The following is a 24,720-nucleotide window of genomic DNA, read 5'->3' on the forward strand; positions in this document are numbered from 1 at the left end:
GAGATAGAGAGACAGAGACAGAGAGAGAGGAAGAGAGAGAATGGGCATGCTAGGGTCTCCAGCCACTGGAAACGAACTCCAGATGCATGCGCCCCCTTGTGCATCTGGCTAACGTGGGTCCTGGGGAATCGAACCTGGGTCCTTTGGCTTTGCAGGCAAATGCCTTAACCGCTAAGCCATCCCTCCAGTCCATGGGTGTATACATTCTTAAAAGGGCTCTGAATTTCCATAAGTTTCATTAAGGCCAATTTTACATAGATTTTGAAAGACCACAAAGCTTACACCTTATTACACAACTGCAAGGAAGAAGTCAAGTCGTAGGGCAGCATGTCCTAGTACAAGGTTGACCATAATTTGTTTCTTTATTGGACTCCCCAAAACTCTGTGCAGCTAACCACATGCAGCCATTTTATTTTGCTTATGATCCAGAGGTCAAAAATCCCACAACAGATAGTCCATTTCAGAGTCCCATGGTGCCAGCTGTGGGTGGGCATGGGCTGGAGGTTCCATTTCAAGATGGCTTCCTCACACGCTCACTTGTTTGGCTTTATGGGGCTCCTTGGTCTTTTCTCCTCTCTGGCATTTTATCCTTCAGGCTTCTTCATGGGTTGAGAGCTTCTCACACATAATGATTCATGTCTATGGGAGAGAATGTTTTCAGGAACCAGGAAAAAGAAGCTTCCAGGGTCTTATGTCCTGGGTCTAAAACAACTGGCAGAGCAATGCTCTTTATATAGATATTAATGAAGCCATCACTCAGAGAGAAGGAGGGTCACAGACCTTAAAGGTGGCCTCTCAATATGCCACATAAAATCATTTGGATGAAGACAGTTTTTGCCCTGTGGCAAGTGCACAGGTACTGATATTTAGCAACTGGTGAGCAAAGGGTGAAAGATAGTTTGGGTAGCTGCAAAATGACCATCAGTGCTGTCAGATGTATTGTTTATAATTATGGGTCCATTTTAAGGGGTTGTTTTAAATATTAAACTGGGATTTGAAGTGTGATCACTAATATTAAATTTCTAATCTAGGCAATTACAGAATAACCACATTGGATCTTGGATTTAGGTAAATTATGCAACAAACATCCCTCATCTTGAATTGAGGGCTCTAATCAAATCACTGGAGAAGTTAATTCCTTATCTTAGAGTAAAGCAAAGTGCAAAGATGTCATGTCCGTTCTGTTGAGGAATTTAAGTAAAGAAGACCCCTGTCAGAATGAGCAGATCCCACAGTGACCTAGAACTTGAAGCCATTTGCAGAGGAAATTGCTGTGAAGGCTAATTTCAGCCAAAGCTCTTTGGAAAGCTCTTTTTACTTATTTTCTTGAATATAATCTGATAGATGATTTTGTCTAATTCCTGTTTCAATATAAAATGTGAACCTGTTCTTTTTCGTTGTTTATTTTTTTAAAGAAAACAAGTCTTTTATTTTGAGTGACCAATATAATTGACCTAGTAAGAACTTGGTACTTTCTTCTAATTGTAGTTTCTTGCCCCATCCTCTTGGTTAAATGGAGAATTTATTGCTTCTTTTCCAGAAGATCACTGTTTCTAGAAGATTGCTGTCCTCGTACCATGGAGAACCAGAGGCTGGCTGTAAAACTAATAGCTTAATTGACAGTACCAGTTTTGTCTAATACCAAATGAAATTGATGACCAAAATCACATCTAGGTGATTTAGGTGCCTTTTTAATCATTTCTGTGTAGACATCAATGATTTTGTCAAAATGTACCTCAGTTTCTCTTTCATCAACAGAATTCTTGAATGAGTTTAATTCAGTAAACTCTATCTTCAACATTTACATGCCCAACAATTGCAAACCTACGTCATGCATGCCACCTCTCTTCTCTCCCATTGTCTGTGGAAGACATCGCCGATCAGTCACAGCACACCTCTGCCAGTCCTTCTCCTTAAATTTCAGTAATCATTAGCAGCCCAGTGCTTCCTACGATTGCAAACAATCAAATAAAGTTGATGCTGCCGGGGGTGGTGGCGCACGCCTTTAATCCCAGCACTCAGGAGGCAGAGGTAGGAGGATCGCTGTGAGTTGGAGGCCACCTTGAGACTGCATAGTGAATTACAGGTCAGTCTTGGCTAGAGTAAGATTCTATCTAAAAATAAAAAAACACAAAATTAAAAATAAAAATAAAGTTGATGCTCACATGAAATGTGTTCACCAGGATGGCACAAGATGCCCAAAGTGTCTTATCATAGAAACTTACTCATAGTAGATAACCCATAAGTAGTTGCTGATATGGGCTACAAGTGTGGCCCTTCTGCCCTGCATATAGTAGCTAAATAGCAGCTGATTCTAAGGTCACTGAGACAATAGATGAAATATTTTAGTTGATTCCCCACATTCAGGAGGTGGTATTTTTTAATTATGTATGTATGATCCCTTTAAATTTTATTTACTGTTCTCAATCATTACCATGGGGCCTAGCATCTTATTTAGCAATGTTATATGCCATCTCAGGAGCTTCCTCTTTTTCTACATTAAATTCAAAAAGTTTAAGTCCTTGGATTTTTTTTAAAAAAAATCTACAGCATTCATTCTTAAGCCAATCATATGGCAGACAGTTTTCTGCAGTGCCTCTGTGAGCTTTTCACTCCTTCAGATAGCAGATGGTCTCTTAAACATCTGACAATAGAAACGGATGATGTCCACAGCTCTAAATCACCTGCTCCCTGGTGTTGCTTCCTGTCCTCAACTAGGTAAGGAATCCAGGAGCATGTCTTTATACACCTAGGTAATGCTTGTCAGGCAGCCCAGGCAGGTGAGCTGGCTTTTCATTGCTGGAGTCTGTCATTCATTGTGGCTGGCGCACTGCTGCTGATGACAAGGCTTCTTTCTTTCTTCAGAGCTCAGCAATATCTGTTACTTGGGATTTCACTTCAGTTCAACTTAGCTTCAGTTTACTACCAGTCCCACTTCAAGTGTCACCGAATGCCACTTTTCCTCCAGAGCCATCAATAATCAGCATATCAGTAAAAAAACCATATGGCCGCTTTCTGCGGGAGACAGTCTGCCTGGATGCTCAGCGGGGTCTTTGGTCCTCCACTCCGTGAGATGGTCCTCCGCAGTGGTGCTTGTATCCATCGGCTTCTGGAAAGGTTTAGTTCTCGTTTCAGGAGCAACAACCTATGCAGCTCCATAGCAAGTGAACATTCAAAATAACTGGGATGAGAGCTTTACCCTCCAACACTGCAGAGCAGTTCCTAGAACTGCAAGACAAGCATTTGGCTAGAAGGCAAAGCTTGACATACTAAGCCTATTTGGTGGCACTGTTCATTGTTTTTCTCTTGAAATGTAGTTAATTGTCTTTTCCTGCTGTGCAAACTCAACACAAAGGCATGACTTCTTTCTTCTGTCTTTCGTGGGTTTGATAATGGCTTTATCTTGCTCTTTCTATTTTGCTAGGAGCAAGTTCAATCCAAAAGTTAATTAAAGTAGTGGGGGCTTTGCAAGTAGTGATTTATTTTAGAAACTATAAAGAATTCTTAAGTCAGAACTCATCAACAGAACTAAGTCACTAACTTCAACTTTAAAATATTTTCTAAATTAACATCAGTGTAAAAAATAAATCTGGGATAGAAATTTCTTGTGAAAGTTTGTGTTCAAGTGTTCTGTGAAGCAACTATTTACTTTTGCATGTAAGCTTTATACAAATTTTATTTTGCTGTCAAAAAATTAACCATTGTGTATGTTTTGGCTGAATTCTCACAACCTACAAATGTTTCTCCTAGAGGAAGACACTGTACACACAATTATTACATTTTGCAAGTACCTTTCTTTTCAAAACAAATGTGACACATTCAATCAAAACCTCTTTACTTGATTAAAGATATCTTGTCCAAAAGATATACTGTATCCAGATTCCTTCTGTGACATTAACCTTAGGGAAATCACATTGATTATAAAATTAACATAGAATTGAGAATTATAGAAGGGATTTTTAACTTCTCCAAGGCTTAAAAATCATAGTTAGCCAGGTGCAGTGTTGTGCACCTTTAATCCCAGCACTTAGGAAGCATAGGTAGGATTGATTACTGTGATTTCAAGGCCTGCCTGGAGCTAGAGTTCCAGGTCAGCGTGGGCTAGATAGAGTGAGACCTAAAACAACAACAACAACAAAAATCATAGTTTAAAATATATGATTCTGTATCTGGTTAAATATTGTTCTCAGATATAGATATTTGCTGACTGTGAGTCATTAGCTGTACCACATCTATTATTTACATGCCAGCAGTATGATTTTCTTTGGAAAAGACTGGCTATGCTAAAAGTAATCAGGGACTGCATTTATGTATTTCCTTCAACTTTGTCACAGATGTTTAGTTAATGAGGTTATATAGAGGCACAAGATTTCTTAGACTACCATAAAGTAACAGAACAGCACAAACCGAATGGCTTACACAGTAGATATTTGTTTTTCCACAGTTCTGGAGTCGAAAAGAGCAAGATCAAGGTGTTGGCAGGTTTGCTCTCTTCTGCATCCTCTCTTCTTGGCCTGCAGATGGCTATCTTCTCTCTGTGCCCTTACATGGTCACCCCTTTCTCTGTGCGCTGCCTGTGTCCTAAAGTCCTCTTTTTAAAGCACACCACTCATCTTGGACAAGGGCCTACTCGTGTGACCTCATTTTACCTTAATTACCCCTTTAAAGACCCTATCTCCAAATATAGTCACATTCTGAGGGTTAGCAAATGGGTGAGTGAATTTGGCAGAGTGAAGGACACAATTCAGTTCATAGCAGTAGCATGGCAGAATATATTCCAGACTCAAGACATCTGGTAAATGTCCAGATTAAATATTGGGCAGGAAAAGTCCCTGGGAGGTGTGGAGTTGGATAAAGAGAAGCATGAAGATCTTGGGATCTGGCTCAGGATTCTGCACATTATTTTTGTGCCCCCCCCCCCCCCCGCCAGCTGCTCATTTGAAGCATGTGGAAGTGAGGTTACCAGACACAGGATGTCTAGGTAAGTTTGGGCTTCAGATAAATGACAAGTTCTTGTTGTATAAATATGTCTCAAGTGATATAAACTTTCATTGCTGATCAGAAATTCAAGTTTAAGCAGGCATCCTGTATTTGTATCCGCCTAAACTGGCGCTCCTACCTCAGCTGCTTGTTTATACTCATATGTGATACATGTTATGATTTCAAGGAAACTGCATGAATTCAACCCACTAACAAAGGCAGAAGGAAGAATGTGGTCACGGAAGCATCTTGTCCTTTAAGATGATCTTATTTCTTGATTCAAATATACTGAGTTCTAGCCAAACAAGTTTTAGGCATACTGCTAAGTCAGGATAGGAGAGTATATATATATATACACATATATATAAACTAGAACTAATATTTGTCCTTATGGGGAAAACAAAGGAAGAAAGTTGGATTTTGCTCATGGTTTCAGCCCATGGTCACCTGACCTCATGACTTTGGGCCCAAGACAAGACTGAACATCATGACAGAGAGTGTGTAGTAAAGCTCAGCTGCTCACACAGAGAGAAGAGAGAGGTGAGGGCCAAAATGTACCCTCTAAAGATATGTCCCCAGTGACCTGCTTCTTTCAGCTATGCCTTGCCGCTTGGAGTTTGTACCATCTCTTAATATCACTGCTAACTGAAGACCAGGTCTTCTACACATGAGTTTTTGAGGAACATTCCAGACCCAAGCATATAATAGTATATATTCTAGGCTGGCAGACGAGGGCTGGCAATAATAAAAGTAACAAATGTCTCCAGTTGTAGAAAGTGGTATGTCAAAAGAACATCCCTTTAACTCAAACTATAATGGTGGGATAAGGTGGTTTCTAAAGGTGGACAGGGAAGACCTTACCAAAAACACGAGATTCAACCTAATTTCAGAAGAGGATGCCATCCAGATGTTGAAGGCCAAGGAGGCCCTCCAGTGAAAAAGAACTGAGTGCATTACATACCCAAAAGGAAGTGAATAGGGCTGCAGGAGGTGGAAGACAGTGCATGTGGCATTGTGTGCACTTTGAGAGGGTGCCAATGGGCAGATGGTGCAGGTTCCTGTCTCCCTTAACCTCATTAACCTAATACCCAGGGCCCATCTGTACACACATGGAAGGAAATGAGGCAAACATGTAATGGGAATCTATTGGTGAATTTTCAGCTAGAGAATGGCATGACGGGATTGCATAACTTTAAAGTATCGCTCTGGCTGACATATACACCGACACAGGAAGGATTATCTCTGGGAGATGTGGAGGACTGAGCTTGGCTGGTGTCGATAGAGGTGGAAAGAGTGAAATTGTAGGAGTGGAAATGACATGTTTTTTCTAATGGATTTGCTCTGAGGACAAGAGTGAAGAGGAAAAGTCCAAAGATATTCCTGAGGTTTCAACAATTGGATAGAGTGCTAGTTATGGAGCTGAGGAAGTCTGTGAAAGAAAAAACTTGTGTAGTGCATTAGTTTCCTGTTGCTGCTGTAATGAAGTTAGTATAATCTAGCAGATTAAAAGAACACATGGTCATCTGTTGAAAGTCTGGAAGGCATAAATATATATACAAGGTAAGTATACAAAGGACTTTACATGGTAAAACCAAGATGTAGGTGGCTCTTTGCTCTTGTGGCAGCCGTGACAGACAATGTGTGTCTCCTTGCCTTTTGGGGCTTCTGCAGCCCATCTCCATGCTGTGGCTCACCTCAAAGCAGCAGTGCCTAGCCAAGTCTCTCTCAAATTGTGTCAACCTAACCCTGACTCTTCCTACATACTTCTTACACTTTTAAGGACCCCTCTCATTACATTGAGTGTACCCAAATAATGTCTTAATATTAAAATGACTAATTAGCAGTGTTAATCCCATCTACACCATTAATTTCCTAGTGCTAATATCACGTAGTTACAAATTCTAGGAATTAGCACATAGATATCTTGTGAAGTAAAATGGAATAGTATTATCGTGCCTGCCACATATGGGGAAATTGACATGCTAAATTTGAGGTGCTAGAGAGTCGACTGAGGAGGAATTCATAATGTTGGCCATTGGAAATATGAGCCTGCAAAGTGAGTTTAGAACTAAACGTGGAAGCTGTTAACATAGAAATGGTGAGTAAGTCTCTGGCTAGCATGCCATCTCTGATGGAGAGACCACACCTAGAAGACTTGCACATTTAGAGCAAAGGAAGAGGAAGGCCAAGAAAGAACGCAGCAAAAGGAACAAGGAAATAGGCCCCCAAAGAGGATGCTTCGGGAAAGGAGTGGTGATCCTCTGAATTAATTGCTGCTATGAAAAGCATCTGATGGGGCTGGAGAGATGGCTTAGTGGTTAAGCGCTTGCCTGTGAAGCCTAAGGACCCCGGTTTGAGGCTTGATTCCCCAGGACCCACGTTAGCCAGATGCATGAGGGGGCGCATGTGTCTGGAGTTCGTTTGCAGTGGCTGGAAGCCCTGGTGCGCCCATTCTCTCTCTCTCTCTCTGTCACTCTCAAATAATAAATAAATAAATAACGAATAAAAAAAAAAGCAAAGCATCTGAACATCTGTTAATGGATTTGGCAACAAAAAGTGGAAGCTTAAGGGTCTGGGAGATGGCTCAGGGGTTAAAGTACTTGCCTGTAAAGCCTGATGGCCTGGGTTTGATTCCCCAGGACCCACATAAAGCCAGATGTACAAAGTAACACAAGCATCTGAAGGTTGTTTGCAGTGGCAAGAAGCCCTGGTGCACCCATCCTCTCTCTTTCTGTTTCTCTCTCCCTCTTTCTCTGCTCTTAAATAAATGATATTTTTTTAAAAGAGGAAGATCGATTCAAGGTTTCAGTGATGAGGTTGAAGCTCCGTAGAAATACCCAATGAAGGTGGAGGAGTGGAAGGGATTGATCAGTGACTGGAGGTGATGGAGCTCTTTGGGCCTCAGCAGCATCCGTAGATGTTCATGTTTAAATAGTGAGGCAAAGATGCACAAGGGGGCGCATGCATCTGGAGTTCGTTTGCAGAGGCTGGAAGCCCTGGCGCGCCCATTCTCTCTCTCTCCCTCTATCTGTCTTTCTCTCTGTGTCTGTCGCTCTCAAATAAATAAATAAAAAATGAACAAAAAATATTTAAAAAAAAATAGTGAGGCAACCACCTTTGATCACAGTCTTTTTTGTTTCTTTTTCATTTTGTTTTTTGAGGTAGGGTCTCACTCTAGCCCAGGTTAACCTTGAATTCACTATGCAATCTCAAGGTGGCCTTGAGCTCACACAGACCCTCCTACTTTTGCCTCCTGAATGCTGGGATTAAGTGTCTCTCAAAATTTAACAAGCAAACAAAATACTAATATATAGCCCATAGACTGTGAAACAATCTCCGTGAACTATATATCAGAGAGAAAACTTGAATCCAAAATACACTTGAATCAAAAACGAACTCCTCCTACACCTCAATTAAAAATTTAAAAAAGAAACTAATTATAAATGGGCAGGAAGACTTAGTCTGTAATAATTATATGCTTCACTGAGTCAAATAGTTTCAATTTAGTGGTGTTAATAGCTCCCCCCCCCCCTTTTGAATAAAAAAGGGGGTGGGAAAAGCTGATTTAAACAAAGGGAGGGTAGTGTGTCTTATTCATACACTATAAGCCTGGCTAAGCACTACCTAGTGGCATAGATTTTGAATTGCAGCTTGAGTTTGTGGATTTTTTTTTTTTTTTCTTTTTTAGGGTAAAGGCAGCTTTTGAAAATTAACTATGCAAAAGGGAACTCATAAGCACTAAAAAAAAAAAACAAAGACAAGATGAAAATTAGGGTTTATAATACTAAAATTGAAACAAAAAAGCATAATTTACTTTGTACTAACACTATTATTAGTTAGGAATTACTAAAGAACATAATATGATAGTCAACCAAATATGTATAGGGTAGAATTTTAACTGAATATTGACATACTAAATATAATTCTTCTGTATGCAGATAGTCAATATATAGTAATGCACTGACTTCTCTTTAGAATTCTATGGAATCAAACCCTCCCCATACAGTATTTTAACTAATGTTTTGCCAGTAGCAAGCCACTCTATTGTTAATAAACAAATCTTACAATATGACATTTTTATGAGTCCCTTCCAAAAGTGAAGCAGGGTTAGGAAAATCATAGAAAAAGAAATAAAGTCAGTGTGAAAAGTATTTACAATGGGAGAAAAATATTGACTTCCAGGAACCTTTAGAAGTAACATTTGAGGACCAGAGGGATGACTTAGTGGTTAAGGCACTTGTCGGCAATGCGTAAGGACCCAGGTTCAAACCCCCAGAACCCATATAAGCCAGATGTACAAGGTGGCATATGTGTCTTGAGTTCCTTTACAGTGGCTAGAGGCCCTCTGATAAATCCATTCTCTCTTTCTCCCCTTCTCTCTCTTTCTCTACCATAAATAGATAAAAAATATTTTTTTAAAAAAAGAGGGCTGGAGAGATGGCTTAGTGGTTAAGGTGTTTGCCTGCAAAGCCAAAGGGCCTAGTTTCAAATCCCCAGGACCCACGTAAGCCAAATGCACAAGGTGGCGCATGTGTCTGGAGTTAGTTGGCAGTAGCCGGAAGCCCTGGCGTGCCCATTCTCTCTCTTTCAAACAAATAAATAATTACATTTTTTTGTTTATTTTTATTTATTTATTTGAGAGTGACAGAGAGAGAAAGAGGCAGAGAGAGAGAAAGAGAGAGAGAGCGAGAATGGGCACGCCAGGGCCTCTAGCCAGTGCAAACAAATGCCAGACACTTGTGCCCCCTTATGCATCTGGCTAACGTGGGTCCAGGGGAATCGAGCCTCAAACTTGTGTCTTTAGGCTTCACAGACAAGCACTTAACTGCTACGCCATCTCTCCAGCCCAATAAACAAGTAATTTTAAAAAAGAAATTGAAAAAGAAAGTAACATTTGAACTAACTTATAATCTAACGTCCTTTCCTTTGCGTCATACATACCTATAGATTTTTCTGTGTCTCAGTTAAGTTTCGGGAAGTTATTACAGATCTTATAGTATCTTATAATACATTGTAATTTTTCCTGTTACAAATAATAAAATGCCCCCCACTCAGGGTTTCACTTGAAGCCTCTAATATTCAAGAATCATTTACTAATGTAAAGCAGGGGTGACAATAATATTTCTCATATCATTTTACAAATGAAACCCAAAGAGACTGTGCCAAGCTCAGAGAGCTGGGAGGCGGAGGCGCCCGGCAGTGTGGCTGGAGGGTTTGTGTTTTACCCACTGGGTGATGCTGCCTTCACTTGTGAGCTTTGGCCTCACGAATGGTGTGTGCTCTGGCTGATTGTTTGCAGTTCTTGGCCAATAGCTTACTAGGTTGGCACGTTGCCACATGACCACAGCACTTAAAAACAGAGTTGTTATGGCTTAATGGCTTCAGAAATGCTGTCATGTTTCAGAGCAACTACGATTCTGCAAGGTCGGCAAGATAGAAGGATTTAACATTCCTTAACTTGAGATTCATCTAGATTAAGAGTGCATTTGGAAGCACAGAACATGCGACATGCATATGTTATATGTAGATATTGGCATATGGATGTATATTTGTCTTATAACATGCCAGTACTGCCTGCAACACATGGACATGTTTTTGTCCCATAAAATAAGGAATCTGGAGCAAGGTGGCCCAGGGCAAGCTTCTTTCCCTTCTCTATGGGCCTTAACAGGTGGACATTCACACTCGTGGCTGTTACCTCATACAAAATAGAGTTTGGTGCATCCCCAGGCCTTTCAGCTGAATTCCAGAGAGAAAGAAAAGGGAAGAAAGCAGCCTGAACACTTTCTCACATATATTTCACCGATCACAGCAATGTTATGTGCCCACCTCAAGTGACCACCTTGAGCTCTACATAACCTTTGAAGTGAGGTTTGACGTTTAAGCCTCTGTTAGTGAGTCACGATGTGGTGATAAGCCACAGAGGTTGGTTTCTTGCATACATGACGTCATTGGGTGCAGGTTGGCTGAAACTCTGTAGCTATGTGGTCGCTAGTTTGGGGCCTGGGCTTCCCAAGCAACCATGGCTTCCCATGATTGAAGGAAAAGGGAGCTCTCTCTTAAAGATGCTGCTTGAAAGCACATCTGCCACTTTCCTCCACATTCTATTGCCCAGTGAATAAGTAAGGTAAGGGTATGTAATCCTATCACAGAAAGGTCACAAATACATAACAAGTTAATTTTTTAATAGTTTTATGAGAGAGAGAGAGAGAATTGGTGAGCCAGGACCTCCAGCCAGTGCAATCGAACTCCAGGCGTATGCCACCTTGTGCACATGTGTCACTTTGTGCGGGCATCACCTTGTGCACCTGGCTTACACGGGATCTGGAAAATCAAACACGGGTCCTCAGGCTTTGCAGATAAGGCTTTTTACCTTAAAACTGCTAAGACATCTTTCCAGCCCTAACCTTTTAAATTTTTTTTTTTTTTAATGAGAGCATGAAAGAGAGAATTGGCATGTTAGGGCCTCCAGCCACTGCACCCAAACTTCAGACACATGTGCCACCTTGTGTGCATGTGTGACCTTGTGCATGCATCATCCTGTATGTCTGGCTTGTGTAGGATCTGGGAAATTGAACATGGATCCATAGGCTTCTCAGGCAAGTACCTTAACTGCTAAGTCATCTCTCCAGCCTTCTAATCTTTTGTTGTTGTTGTTTAGTAGAATCTCGCTCTAGCCCAGGCTGGCCTGGAATTCACTATGTAGTTGCAATGTGGCCTTGAACTCATGGCAATCCTCCTACCTCTGCCTCCCAAGTACTGGGACTAAAGATGTGTGCCACCATGCCTGGCTTAATCTTTTAATAAAACTGGAGAGATGGCTGGAGAGATGGCTTAGTGGTCAAGGAGCTTGCCTACAAAGCCTAATGGCCCAAGTTTGATTTCCCAGTACCCAAGTAAAACCAGGTGCACCAAGTGGCACATACATATATAATTTGTTTGCAGTGGCTGGAGGCTCTGGCATGCCTATTCTCGCTGTCTCTTTTCCCTCTCTGCTTGTAAATAAATAAATAACATATTTAAAAAAAAAACAAAACAAGAAAATGAGATTAAGGAAGGAAATGGAAGTTAGGTTGAGGACCAGCAGTCTCTACCTCAGGACATGCACAGCTTTCTATTTACAGAGCGCTTCTCAAGGTGAGTACTCACATCATTTGGCAGCCCCAGTCCGTAGCTGCACCACCTTCCTATGATGAAATAACGTTTAGAAAAGTCCTGGCGGAGAGCAGTGAGTCTTTAATCTGAGTCACAGACGAGTAGTGGAAGTCTCTTGTCATGGATTAAGACCCAGTATGGCAAGACAGTACGCAAGAGCAAAGAACTTGAGAAATACACCATTTTGTTTAGTGACTGAAGTTCTCCTTTCCTTCTGACCAGGTGCTGTCATACCATGCGACATGTTCAAAAGCTGAAGTTGACAAGTTTAAGGTAAGGAAGCGAATGGTTGCTCTGTTGGTATATAACCTTAAATGTTATCTGCCCTCTAGACCCTCATTCCTGCTCACTGGGTGTGTGGGAGACAGACCTGAGCAGAGCATGTTTGAATATTTCCATTTTAGAGGAGAAGGACTTATATAATTGAATCATTCCCTTCATGATTTAAATTTCCCTATAAGTGAGTCAGTACTTCTTCCATTGGTTAAGTAAGCATGATAACAGAAGGAAAAAAAAGTGTGTAATATGGTGAAAATTAGAACACCTGGCCTTGGCATCGTTCTTCTTTCTATCTTACTGTTCCCTTAAAATTTTAGGACCTTATTATTGTAGTTATCTATGAAAATAAGTGGAAGAGATTGAGATCATAATAGTTCACATTTACTGCGTGCTTACTGTGTGCCAGGTGTAAGACAAGGTGCCTTACCTATGTTCCTACCTGCCATCCTCACAGATGAGGAAACTGTGGTGCAGAGATGCTATGTCAGTAGACTAAGGTCAAATGATTATAAGGGGACAGCAATCTGGCCCCAAGACTGGAGCTAACCACACGTTTCAGTGCTGCTTGACTACTCAGGGTATCATTTTTGGCTCCAATATCTGATGAGTCTGTAAATGAATGCTATGTGGTCCCTCTTTATCTTAGTTACCACTGTTCTCTTAAATATTTTATTTTTATTTATTTACTTATTTGACAGAGAAAGAGGGAGAGAGAAAGAGGGAGAATGGGTGCGCCAGGGCATCCAGCTACTGCAAATGAACTCCACACCTGTGCGCCCCCTTGTGCATCTAGCTAATGTGGGTCTTGGAGAATCAAAACTGGGTCCTTTGGCTTTGCAGGCAAATGCCTTAACCACTAAGCCATCCCTCCAGCCCTTCCACTGTTCTCTTAAGTGCAGTTCAGAATTTGGTCTTGTCTCCTCTTCTCCTCCCAGCCAGTTTTTTGTTTGTTTGTTGTTGTTTTGCTTTTGTTTTTCGAGGTAGGGTCTCACTTTAGCTCAGACTGGCCTGGAATTCACTATATAGTCTTAGGGTGGCCTCAAACTCATGGCAATCCTACCTCTGCCTCCCCAGTGCTCAGATTAAAGGCATGTGCCACCATGCCCAGCTCCAGCCAGTTTTCTTTTTCTTTTTTTTTTTTTAACAGTGGCCACAGCATAGGAGGGCTGGAGATGTAGCTCAGTGGTAGAACACTTGCCTACTGTGTGCAAGATCCTAGGTTCAATCCCCAGTACGGCAAAAACAAAGGACTGTAAGAAAACTGACCTTTTCCCCATTTAAAGCGTTTGAGTGTCTGCGCTTTAAAATTTTTGTGGACATTCCAAGATTATCAGGAAAAGCTACCACAGCTGTGAGAGAGATCATGGGTGGTGGTGTAATATTAGTATAAACTGCTTGGCGATGCTTAAAAGTCTCATTTGCATGTAGATCCATTTGTCTTCACAGGGGAAAGTGGCCCAGAGAACTTGGGACCAGATCATTGAGCTGTGTTTTAGCCCTGAGTCACATGAACAGCAGGGGCTAAAGGGAGATCTCTACTCCTGAGAGTAGAGCAGGACAGGGGTGAGCACACCCACCGCAGGCATCGGGCGGGCTGCCTCATCAGACACACGGGCACTTGCCGTGCCACCCAGGTTGAGAGGAGAAGCCATGCCAGCAAGCGGTCGGGAGCTGCAGCCCGGGAAGGAGCCCCACAGCGGCAGGGAGCGCTTGTTCTGACAGCAGCCTGCACACCGCCTTCACTGTTTCCTGTCACTATAACAACATGCCCACGCCGGGCGCTTATGCAGGACAGAGCTTCTCAGCTTAGCTCATGGAGAGGCCGAGAAGCCTGAGAGCATGATCCTAACAGCTCCTCAGCGCTTGGGGAAGGGCCTCTTGCTGCCTCACCACGAGGCAGAGAGTGTCGCATGGCAAGATCCATTCGGCATGGTAGACAGCAGCTCTTGCAATAAGGCCGCCATTGCAATAAGCCACTGACCTGCTCATTCATGAGCAATTAATCATTCACAAAGGCAGAGTCTTCAAGACCTAGTCAATTGCCATTGCCTCATTTCTCAACACTTGCATTGTGACAGAATTTCGAACACATGCAAAGTGGGGACACGTTCAAATCATAGTGTGTACTGACCTAGAATGTGTGCTCCACCAGGACGGGGGGCCGGGGGGGGGGGCACTTGTCTGTCCCCTTCGCTGCTTGCCACGGTTGCCTTTCACAGTCCTTAGAACATCGTGGCACTCAGTAAGCATGTGGTGAGTGGGTGAATGAATGGATGGATGAGCGGATGAAAACCTAAGTAAATCCCAAGAGCATCAGAATTCTGGAACTCAAAGCAATTTGTCCTTAAGAAAATGTTAATGTTATGGTGATGTAAAATTATTGTGTATGCCTTAGATAAGTCATTTAATGTGTATAAATTTTATACATATTTCCATAGAAATACTTAAGGATTTTTTTACATTAATCACAATTACACGTATCAAAATATCGTATGTGACATCATAAATCTGTGAAATGCGTAGTGGTTTTTGTATCAGTTTTGAATAGAAATTCTAGTTAGCTAGAAATCTTATTTATGGTGATACTAAGTTCTTGTTAAAATGCTAACATACTGTCCTCTTATTATGCTTACTGCCATTGCTACAAGCAGGGCAGTGATAAGGAAGAAGAGAAGGGCTCACGATGAATGATACATAGCTATCAGAGCTACTGAGTGGGACTTGTCAAGCTATAGCGCGCCAGTGTGTCTTCACAAAGGTCACTGACCTGCATCCAGCCTTAATTCTTTGCTTTACAACAAGGAAAACCCCATTGTCATTGAATTTGCCACACTCTCTTATTGTTATCTCCCAACCACACTGAAAACACAAAGTATTTAAATTTGAGAACAAAGGGTTATTTCATCTTAAAATTATCAAGATTATTAACTTACCTAATTTATTCCAGATTTTATGACAAAAGAGATCAGCTAGCATCCTATTATAATGTAATTGAGATAGAGTAGATAATTTTAACCAAATAGCTTTTTTGATATATAAAGTAAATAAAACATTATCATAATTGGTAGCTGGTGTCTGTTATAACTGCAGCAATAATGTATGTAAAAATGTAGTGGGCTTAAAATAATCCTGCACATAGACAGTGAAAAGCATCTCAACTCCAGACTGGGGTACATATGATGGCAGGTTCCTATCACTCTAGCTAAGTGGCAGTAAATCACATTTGCTTTGACTACTATATACAGACAAGCCATGTTTATGTTAAAATATGTTATAACCTATGCGGCCTTCGGTACCTTTTTTTTTTTTTTCCAGGTAGGGTTTCATTCTAGCTCAGGCTGACCTGGAATTCACTATGTAGTCTCAAGGTGGCCTCAAATTCATGGTGATCCTCCTACTTCTGCCTCCCAAGTGCTGGGATTAAAGGTGTGCACCACCACACCCAGCAATACTTTTTAAAAATAGGGATACTTGGGCTGGGGTGATGGTTCAGCAGTTAAGGCACTTACCTGCAAAGCCCAACGACCCAGATTTGACTCCCAAGAATTCCCATAAGACAGAGGCACAAGGTCACACATGCTCACAAGGTGGTGCATGTATCTGGAGTTCGATTGTAGTGGCTAGAAGCCCCTGCTTTCCAATTCTCTCTCTCATAAAAAAATTAAAAATTATTTTAAATAGGGATACTTAAAAAAAACTAAATATGGCTGGAGAGATGGCTTAGCGGTTAAGCGCTTGCCTGTGAAGCCTAAGGACCCCAGTTCGAGGCTTGGTTCCCCAGGTCCCACGTTAGCCAGATGCACAAGGGGGCGCACGCGTCTGGAGTTCGTTTGCAGAGGCTGGAAGCCCTGGTGCGCCCATTCTCTCTCTCTTCCTCTATCTGTCTTTCTCTCTGTGTCTGTTGCTCTCAAATAAATAAATAAATAAATTTAAAAAAAAACAAAAAAAAAAACTAAATACATTGATTTGAAATCTGGAATGGGAGTGTTCCATAAAAGATTTTCATGTGCTAAAGATAGTTGAGTCCCAGTGTGATGCATTATACTCAGCTAGGATCAGTGGCTCAGAGATGAATCCAGGGTTTAGGAAAAAATAGTTTCATCATCTGCTGCTGAGAAAGATCTGGAGGTCAAGTACACCCATCCCTGTGACACACCTCCATGGAAGGCCTGGATGCAGACATGTCTGGTAGAGCAGCAGTTTATGGTTATTGACATGAGCCTGAGAGCCCTTCTGAGTCAAGAGTTCTTCCAAATGCAAGTGGACTCCACAGGTCCCACTTTCTCGATGAATCCAAGTTCAATGTGTTTGTCCCTTACCTCAGCCACCCATCGGTTCACATTCTCAGCTGAGAGTGTGAGTGGATTTCAGTTTACTCCATGTTCCCGACAGCTCAGGGTCAAGACATTCACTACAGACCAGGGGCAGGACACCTTCCTAGCAGGGGCTGAGGGGATCCATGCAGGTTACGAGGTCATGTTGTAGGGACAAGATATACCCTTAGGACCCCCGGAAATAAGGAGAACAGGGGGAACTCCAAGAACATTGGAGCGTGAGAGCTGCATCAATTACTCTTAATTTGCTACCGTTTGTATTTCCAGATGGTGGGGGCTAAATGAGGACAGAGTTGATTGACTTAAGATGAGCCTGTAGTAAACCTTTAACAGTTTTCAATGTTTGGGGCTGGAGAGAAGACTTAGTGAGTAGGGCACTTGCTGCAAAGCCAAAGGACTAAGGTTCCATTCCCCAGGACTTACATAAGCCAGATGCATAAGGGGGTGCACGCATCTAGAGTTTGTTTGCAGTGGCTGGAGGCCCTGGAGCTCCCATTCTCTCTCTCTTTCTCTCCTTCTCTATCTGTCTCAAATAAATTAATAAAAATAAAATAATTGTCAATGTAGGGCTGATAACACCATATACTTACTCATATTTACTGTTCCTATTTCACACTCCTTCATTTGGGGGTGTTTCTTTCCCTATTCTAGAATGCTGTGATGGGGTGGTCATTGCTTTTACTCTGATCACCTTATTTCTCCTGTCAAGAAAAATCTTGGAATATGTGTAATGGGGATTAAAGGATTAAAGTTGATAAGCTTACTAGATATGTCCCAAGACTGGCCAATCAGAACAACTGGAATTCTGTTCATCCAAGACTATTCTGTCAGAACTTGAGCTTATTTTTCCTGGTTCTTATACTATTTATATACAAGAAATAGTCCTATTTTAGGGCCATTTACACACACAAGTATCACAAAACTTCCTGATACTAATAAATTAAGTACTTTTAAAAGTCTGGTTCAGGTTATAATGTTAATAAATTATCCTTTATGGGTTGATTGCCCTGTGTATTAATGAGGACACCAGGATCTAAAGAATGGTGTTTATCCTCATTAGCATTTACTGATCTTCCATGAACTTGAAATAAGAAAGTGGTATGCAGAAAATGTGTGCAGACTTTACTGCCCATTTATATCCCTCCAGCACTGCGCTAACAGGAATAATGTATAAAGACCATATTGACAATTAGATCTCTTTGAAGATGGCTGGTTTAAAGGCTTTTAATAACCTGAAGATGCCAGCTGGGATAACATAAGAAAATGAGTTTAGTAGACCAATTATATGCTCCTGTGATTTTATGTAGTTTTCTCAGATTCCAACGCAATGGACAGACCAAATGGTTATCACCGTATACTGCCAGTTTACCAATTAAAATCAGCTCATGGACATTCTTGTGTTATATTACCACCTTCTATCACCCCTTCTTCCAATTCAGAGCTGCATGGGTTACAGCTGCAATCGGAGGACCCACTCCTTTACAGCTCTGTAACTGCCTCACTAATTAAATGCCAATAACTCAAGCTGCCTGTTTGGGTCTGGACCACCTCTTCCATATTTCAAGTTTTCAATATTAGTACCTAGGCCACAAATTAATATTCTGGTAAAGTAAATAAAGCAAAGCAACCAAGAACAGACACATCCTGCATAATTTCCATACCAAAATAAGCATTTCAAGTCAAAAATAAGATCTTACTGCTTCCTCTGCTGACTGATCAGATGTGATTTTAGGCTTGTAATTATGGTAATAATTATGCTTATTACTACATAATTTAGGTTTGAGAATTCACTTTGCTCCATTGAAATGGATTCACGAGGAGAAGAAGCCTCGAGATCTCCTGTCTGTGCTGCTGTGACAGTTTATGTGTCGGCCACTCAGGGCCTGCGGGAGCGGGAAGAAGTAAGGGGACGCCCTCACTCCCATCGCTGGCCAGTGCTGAGGATGCATCTTTCTAACTGAACCTCCAGGGGGCGCTCCTGTCTGTCATTGGCACAAGGACACCATGTAGGACCCCTTACCCAGCCACTTAGACAGGCAAGAGCACACTGTGCACAGGAGTGACATCACTCAACCTCAAGTGACACAGGAAATGCTGTAAGAGAGGGGCAAGTATAGCAGAGCTCTGGAAAGCTGCTGGACAGCTCATGCTGTCACCCTTAGGACAGCTGCTCTCTTAGAGGCAGAGCCTGGAGCGAGCTTAACTGGAGACAGCCCAGGACAGAGAAGATTCAGGGCTTTCTCTCTCTCTCTCTCTCTTGTTCTTGCTCTCTCACTCTAGTCACATTCTTCTGTTTCTGAAATGCTGTTTCCAGAAAGCTCAGCACTGGCTTTCTAATTTCCGTTGGCTTATTTCTAAGGTGCTATGAAGATTGGGTAGCGGATAAATACAATTTGGATATCAACTTTTTGCGTAACTTATTCTGTCCTTCTCTTCCCTTTTAAGGAATTCTTTGAAGTCAAGTTTAATGTCTGAGGCTGGGTTTTGTTTTTTTTTTTTTTTTTTTTTTTGTTGTTGTTCATTTTGAACCGTCTAGGCAAGTTATTGAACCTTCCCCTGAGAAACGAAGTGTGGAGGAAACAGCTGCGTCAGCCTGGGGAAAGGGGGTCTGCTCAGGCCAGGCTGCCACCGTCAATACTTGGTGTGCCTGGTGCCCAAGAGTCTGCTTCTCTATGAATTGTGTGTTAATCACATGCTGCATCAGGACTTTGTCACTCCTGGGGATTAGAGATGCTAGGGAGAGGGTGGTGCTTGGGATCAGGTCTTTGAGGCTGGGCTGACCTTTCTCTGCTGCTGAGCTCAGCAGCCGCCAATTGGGGGCCCTTCAAGGACCCGCATGACCCAAATATATTGTCCAATGACCCTGACCTCCGCTCACATCAGTAGAGACAGCCACTATCTGTCACTTCTTTCCCCTGGAAAACAAAGCAGGAACTCTGTCACCAGGTCAGTGGGAACATCTACTTACCCTGGGAGGAAGACTGGGCCTGAAAGTTTCCATCCACTCCATTATGGCAGCTAAGTTCATTGAGTTCATGGCCCTGCTTGTCACCCTACGAGATGCAGGGACTCAGGCTCTGCGACAGTGGTATAAATGAAAGTTCTCCCCCCTACCTAGTGTTAGGAAATAGAGCAATAACGCATGCAGGAGGTCCAGTGGAGGCCACAGAATGCCAGTGAGGTCCCTGACTCCTGAACTGTGAAGGGAACAGGAGGTCCCAGAGTGTCAGAACCTTCCAGAACACCAGATCAAGTGGGACTGCATCATTCTCCAGTCGGCCTGCTTCCTTCTAATTCAAGCCATCTGTAACCATAGATGTGAATCTTGGAAATGAAGGCCAGGCACCCCATCACCTTGGGATTAGGGCTTTGATGTAGCATCTTCATGGTTCCCTCCACTGATCATTCAGTACACATATAAGCTGCGACCTTCTGACACTCTGCTTCTCTTGCCTTACTCTGTAGGGCCATACTTCTGGGTGGAATTGCATGGTCACCCATGACCCTTTCCCTCCACACTCCCACGTGCTACTCTGCCTTGGAGCACAACCTCACGCAGGTCTAGCTCACAGCCCTCACCGCCTCAGCTTCTTGCCCTCTCCCCTGCAGACAGTAGTGAGACACTGCTCTCTTACCCAGGCTTCTGCTCACAAAACTCAGCATCTTCGGGGAGCTCCAGGGTCTATCAGCTTCAATTCTCCAAGCTGTAACCCCCAGTTCACTTTTCCAGCCTGGCTCCCGGGCTCGCACTCACCACCCTCCATTACTTCTGTATAATGTTGTCTGCCCACTCCCTGCCCTTTCCTATCTTCACTCCCACCCTCCTCTCTGTTCCTGCATATTTAAAGTCTTAGCAATCCATCTGACCCTGCTCAATTGCCTCTGTCTCCAAGTCGTTCTAACTGTCCTTCAAGCCAAAGTGATCCTGCGGCTGTCTTCTTCATCATACTCTCCGGCTACTACCTTGCAACATAAATCTTGCTATACCTTTCTGAGCAAATGGTCAACCTAGAAGCATTTTTAGAGGAGAATCCTTGTCTTACTCCTTCTTGTAGCCCTTCATATCACCTCCAGCCATGCTTTGTATGTGGATGCTGAAGGAATTGCTAACTGGTGACCAAATTTACTGAACTGTTCGCATTCTTAAAAAATATTTTGTTTTTATTTATTTATTAGAGAGAGAGAGAGAGGGACAGAGCAAGGGACAGAGAATGGGTATGCCAGGGCCTCTAGCCACTGCAAACCAACTTCAGATGCATGTGCCACTCTGTGCATCTGGCTTATGTGGGTTCTGGAGAATCGACCCTAGGTCTTTAAGCTTTACAGGCAAGCGCCTTAGCCACCAAGCCATCTCTCTAGCTCCTGTTTGCCATTTTTTAATTTAAAATTTTATTTATTTTTTTGCAATCAGAGAGAGATAGGGGAGAGAGAGAGAAAATGGGCACACCAGGGCCTCCAGCCACTGCAAATGAACTCCAGGTACATGTGCCCCTTGTGCATCTGGCTTATGTGGGTCCTGGGGAATCGAACCTGGGTCCTTTGGCTTGACAGGCAAATGCCTTAACCGCTAAGCCGTCTCTCCAGCCTCCTGTTTGCCATTTTTAGTGGTGAATGGATTACAGTGCTTGGGCAGAAATTTGATGTAGGGATCTATGACAAGGGAAATATCTGAAAGTCTTAGTTCAAGCCTTGCTTGATATTAGTTAAAATTCCATTGTTTATGTTCTCTGTGTGTGTGTATCTATGCATGTTCCTATGTGTGTGCATGTGGAGGCCAGATGTTGACATCATGTGTCTTCCTCTATGGATTCTTCAGTTTACTTCTATGAGGCAAGGCCTCTCACTGGACCTGTGTCTCACTGATTTGGCTAGATGCACTAGTCAAAAGTCATAGGGGTCCTTCTGTGTCTACTTCCCCGATGCTGGGATCACAGGCATTTGCAGCCACACGCAGACTTTGCACGGGGAAACGAGGATCTGAACTCAGGTCCTCAGGCTTACATGGCAAGTACTTTACCCACTGAGCCATCTCCCCTGCCCAGTTTTATGTTCTTTATTATTAGTTTCTGTTGCAGTTACCTCCTTGTTACTGGGACAAAACACCCTACCAGAAGCATCTTATGGGAGGAAAGGGGTAACTTCAGTTTACAGTTTCCAGGGAAAGTTGCATCACAGCAGGAAAAGCCTGGCACAAGCAAGATACCGGGGAAAGGACGTAGGCTGAGTGAGCTAGCTACCTCTAGCAAGCAGAGCTACGAAACCACCCCAGCGACACACCTCATCCAGCGAGGCTCTGCTTCTCAAATTGCCACCAGCTGGGGAGTGGATGTGAGGCCTAATCGCAAACACATTAGGCTCTGGGGGACACCTCACCTTCAGAGCAGCACAGGTTCCTAATGCAGTCTAAGCTAGGTGAAAAGAAAAGGATTTATGTTTTTTGCGATTGGCTCTGGCCCTAGCTCTTTGTAGTGCTCTCCTACGGCATTTCTCTCATCCAGAATCCTCTTGCCATTAGTTGTTACTTGATTCAGCAATTTCTTTACTACTAAGTCATATTCTTCACTCATGTGTCTTGCTACCTGAAACATTTAAAACTTATTAGTTGTATGTGTGTGTGCGCGTGTGTGCATGTGTATGTAAGTGCATGAGCCTATGTGTGGTGTTGTATGTATGTGTGTGTGTGTGTGTGTGTGTGTGCGCACGCGTGTGTGCGTGTGTGTGTATGTAAATGCACGGGCCTATTGTGGTGTTATATGTATGTGTGTGTGGGGGGGGTGCTGGTGTGGCACCTTCTGCTCTCGCCTGCATCAGCCGCCCCTCCTTCATACATCTGCCTGTTTTCCTTTGCACTGGAGTCTGTTCCTGATTCTGGAGGGTGCTGTTCGTGAGCCTCAGTGATTGTTGGTTTCCTCTCCCCACAGGACTGGGACTACACAGTGTGGGGCCGTGCCCAGATGTTTACATGGGGAGTAGTCGGGCGGTCTGGTGCTCCCTCAGGTCTTAATACTTATGCGGAAAGCACACTGAACTGCTGAGCCATCTCTCCAGCACAAACCTGTTATTTTCTTGACTCTCAAAGGTCTTTCAAATGTTTCCTTATTTGCACTTGTGTTCACTTGTTTGTATGGTCCTGTTTTCTGTCTCTCTTACTCATTTTTGGAGTCATGTACTGGTTTGGTAGTTCTTCATGCTTCTCAATTGGAAATGGATTCACCCAAAATCTTAAAAATATTTGTGAATTGTGATTGGGCTGGTCTGAAGTCACTACATGAAATGCAGAGTAAGGAGAGAACATCTGACTTCAGAGATTCATGCAGTCTTGGGAGCCAGAGATTCCCCTTGACAATGGTCTTTCTAAGAGTGTGAACACAATACAAGGGTGAGCAAATGTGTGTAAAAGAGTGAGCAGAACAGACCTCTTAGTTCATTTAAAATTTCTGGGCTTCAAGTTTCCTTATCTGCAAAACAAAACTATTTCTAGCTACAAAATGCTATAATTTTTATGAGCCTATAAAATTTATCTCTAGGAGTGAAGGGGAAAATAAAACACAAAACAACATAAATGTTGACAAAACATCTTGGGGATTTTATGATTCTGAATACTCTGAAGTTTGAGTTGAAACCCTAGTTAAAAGTCAGGGTGTTTGGTAGAAGACTTGGCTCAGCTTGATTTAATTACATTTTATAAGCAATTTTCAAAGCCTCTCGTGACCGTTACATTTGAGGGATAATAAAACGTAATAACACGCACGAGAGGAAAACTGATGGTTCTAGGTGAGACCAGTCTCAATCACATCAATATAATAGCTATACAAAACTCTATCAATAAATAAATATTTACTTAGTAATTGGGTGTTAAATCCTATGAAATAATAACATACATGAAAATATCTTCGAGTTATTGTCTGTGAGTCTCTCAGTATCTTGGTGAAGGAAAGGTCCACACGTCTCCACTTCACAGACCAGAGCTGAATGTGGCAGGAAAGCTGGGTGTGGTGTCACAAGCCTGTGGTCCCAGCGCTTGGGAGGCAGAGGCAGGAGGATCTTGTAGCTGCAGGCAAGCTTGGGCCACATAGTGAGGAAAAACATAACAAAAAGAATTGGCAAGAGAAATGGACCCATCTGCTTTATTGTTTTTCTTTCCACTGTTTTTTTTTTTTTCTGACTTTAATAGATAGTACTTGCTTTTTAAATAGGAAAATGGAAGCAATGTCGTGGAATTTTATCCTGAAATAATTTCTTTGGATTCAACTATTATTCTTTTTTAATGTTTTATTTACTTATTTGGGAGAGGAGGAGAGAGAGAGACGGGGAGAAAGAGAGAATGAGAACGGGTATACCAGGGCCTCAAGCCACTGCAAATGAGCTCCAGATGCATGCGCCACTTTGTGAATCTGGCTTTATGTGGGTATTGAAAATTGAACCTGGGTCCTTTGGTTTTGCTTGCAAAAGCCTTAATCACTAATCCATCTCTCCAGTCCACAACTATTATTCTTGTGACCTTCATAGCATTTTTCATTTTAGAGCCAAATATGCATGAATAGTAAAGATGTGTATCTTTCTTTTTTTGGCTAACCTTAACAAAAATATTTTTAAAGCACCATTCATGATCCTCTTTAGATAATTAATATGTGATGCTGTTTTTTTGGGATTTTTTTTTTGTTTTTTTTTTTTAGAAAATTTTCTTTGGATTTGTGGTTGTGGCATCCATTTGGCCCATTTGGCTTCCTACCCTGGGGTTTCAGAATGCTTAGAAGACTAACAGAATTGGAAGCAGGCAAGGTGGAGATGTCACATCATTCTTAGCAAGAGGGAGTGTGATCCATTACTCTGACAGGTCACCTATCTCCCGTACTCTGACTGGCTATCTAACTCTGTAACATCTTCCCATCTGAAGCTCAGCGGGGGGGGAAAAAAACAGTACTGCTTTATTATCCTATGTTATCTGGGCCTGCCAAGTACCTTGTAAGAA

General features: G+C 42.4%; 1 protein-coding gene across 1 annotated transcript in view; it reads left to right on the top strand.

Annotated features, from left to right (window-relative positions):
• Pde11a (phosphodiesterase 11A) overlaps positions 1–24,720 on the top strand; it is a 419,014-nt gene that overhangs the window by 257,499 nt on the left and 136,795 nt on the right. Inside the window, exon 10 of the mRNA XM_045146663.1 lies at positions 12,358–12,408. Coding sequence (XP_045002598.1) covers positions 12,358–12,408 — 51 coding nt within the window. The remainder of the gene's footprint in view (positions 1–12,357; positions 12,409–24,720) is intronic.

The sequence above is a fragment of the Jaculus jaculus genome, chromosome 4 (assembly GCF_020740685.1).
Source record: "Jaculus jaculus isolate mJacJac1 chromosome 4, mJacJac1.mat.Y.cur, whole genome shotgun sequence".
NCBI lineage: Eukaryota > Metazoa > Chordata > Mammalia > Rodentia > Dipodidae > Jaculus > Jaculus jaculus.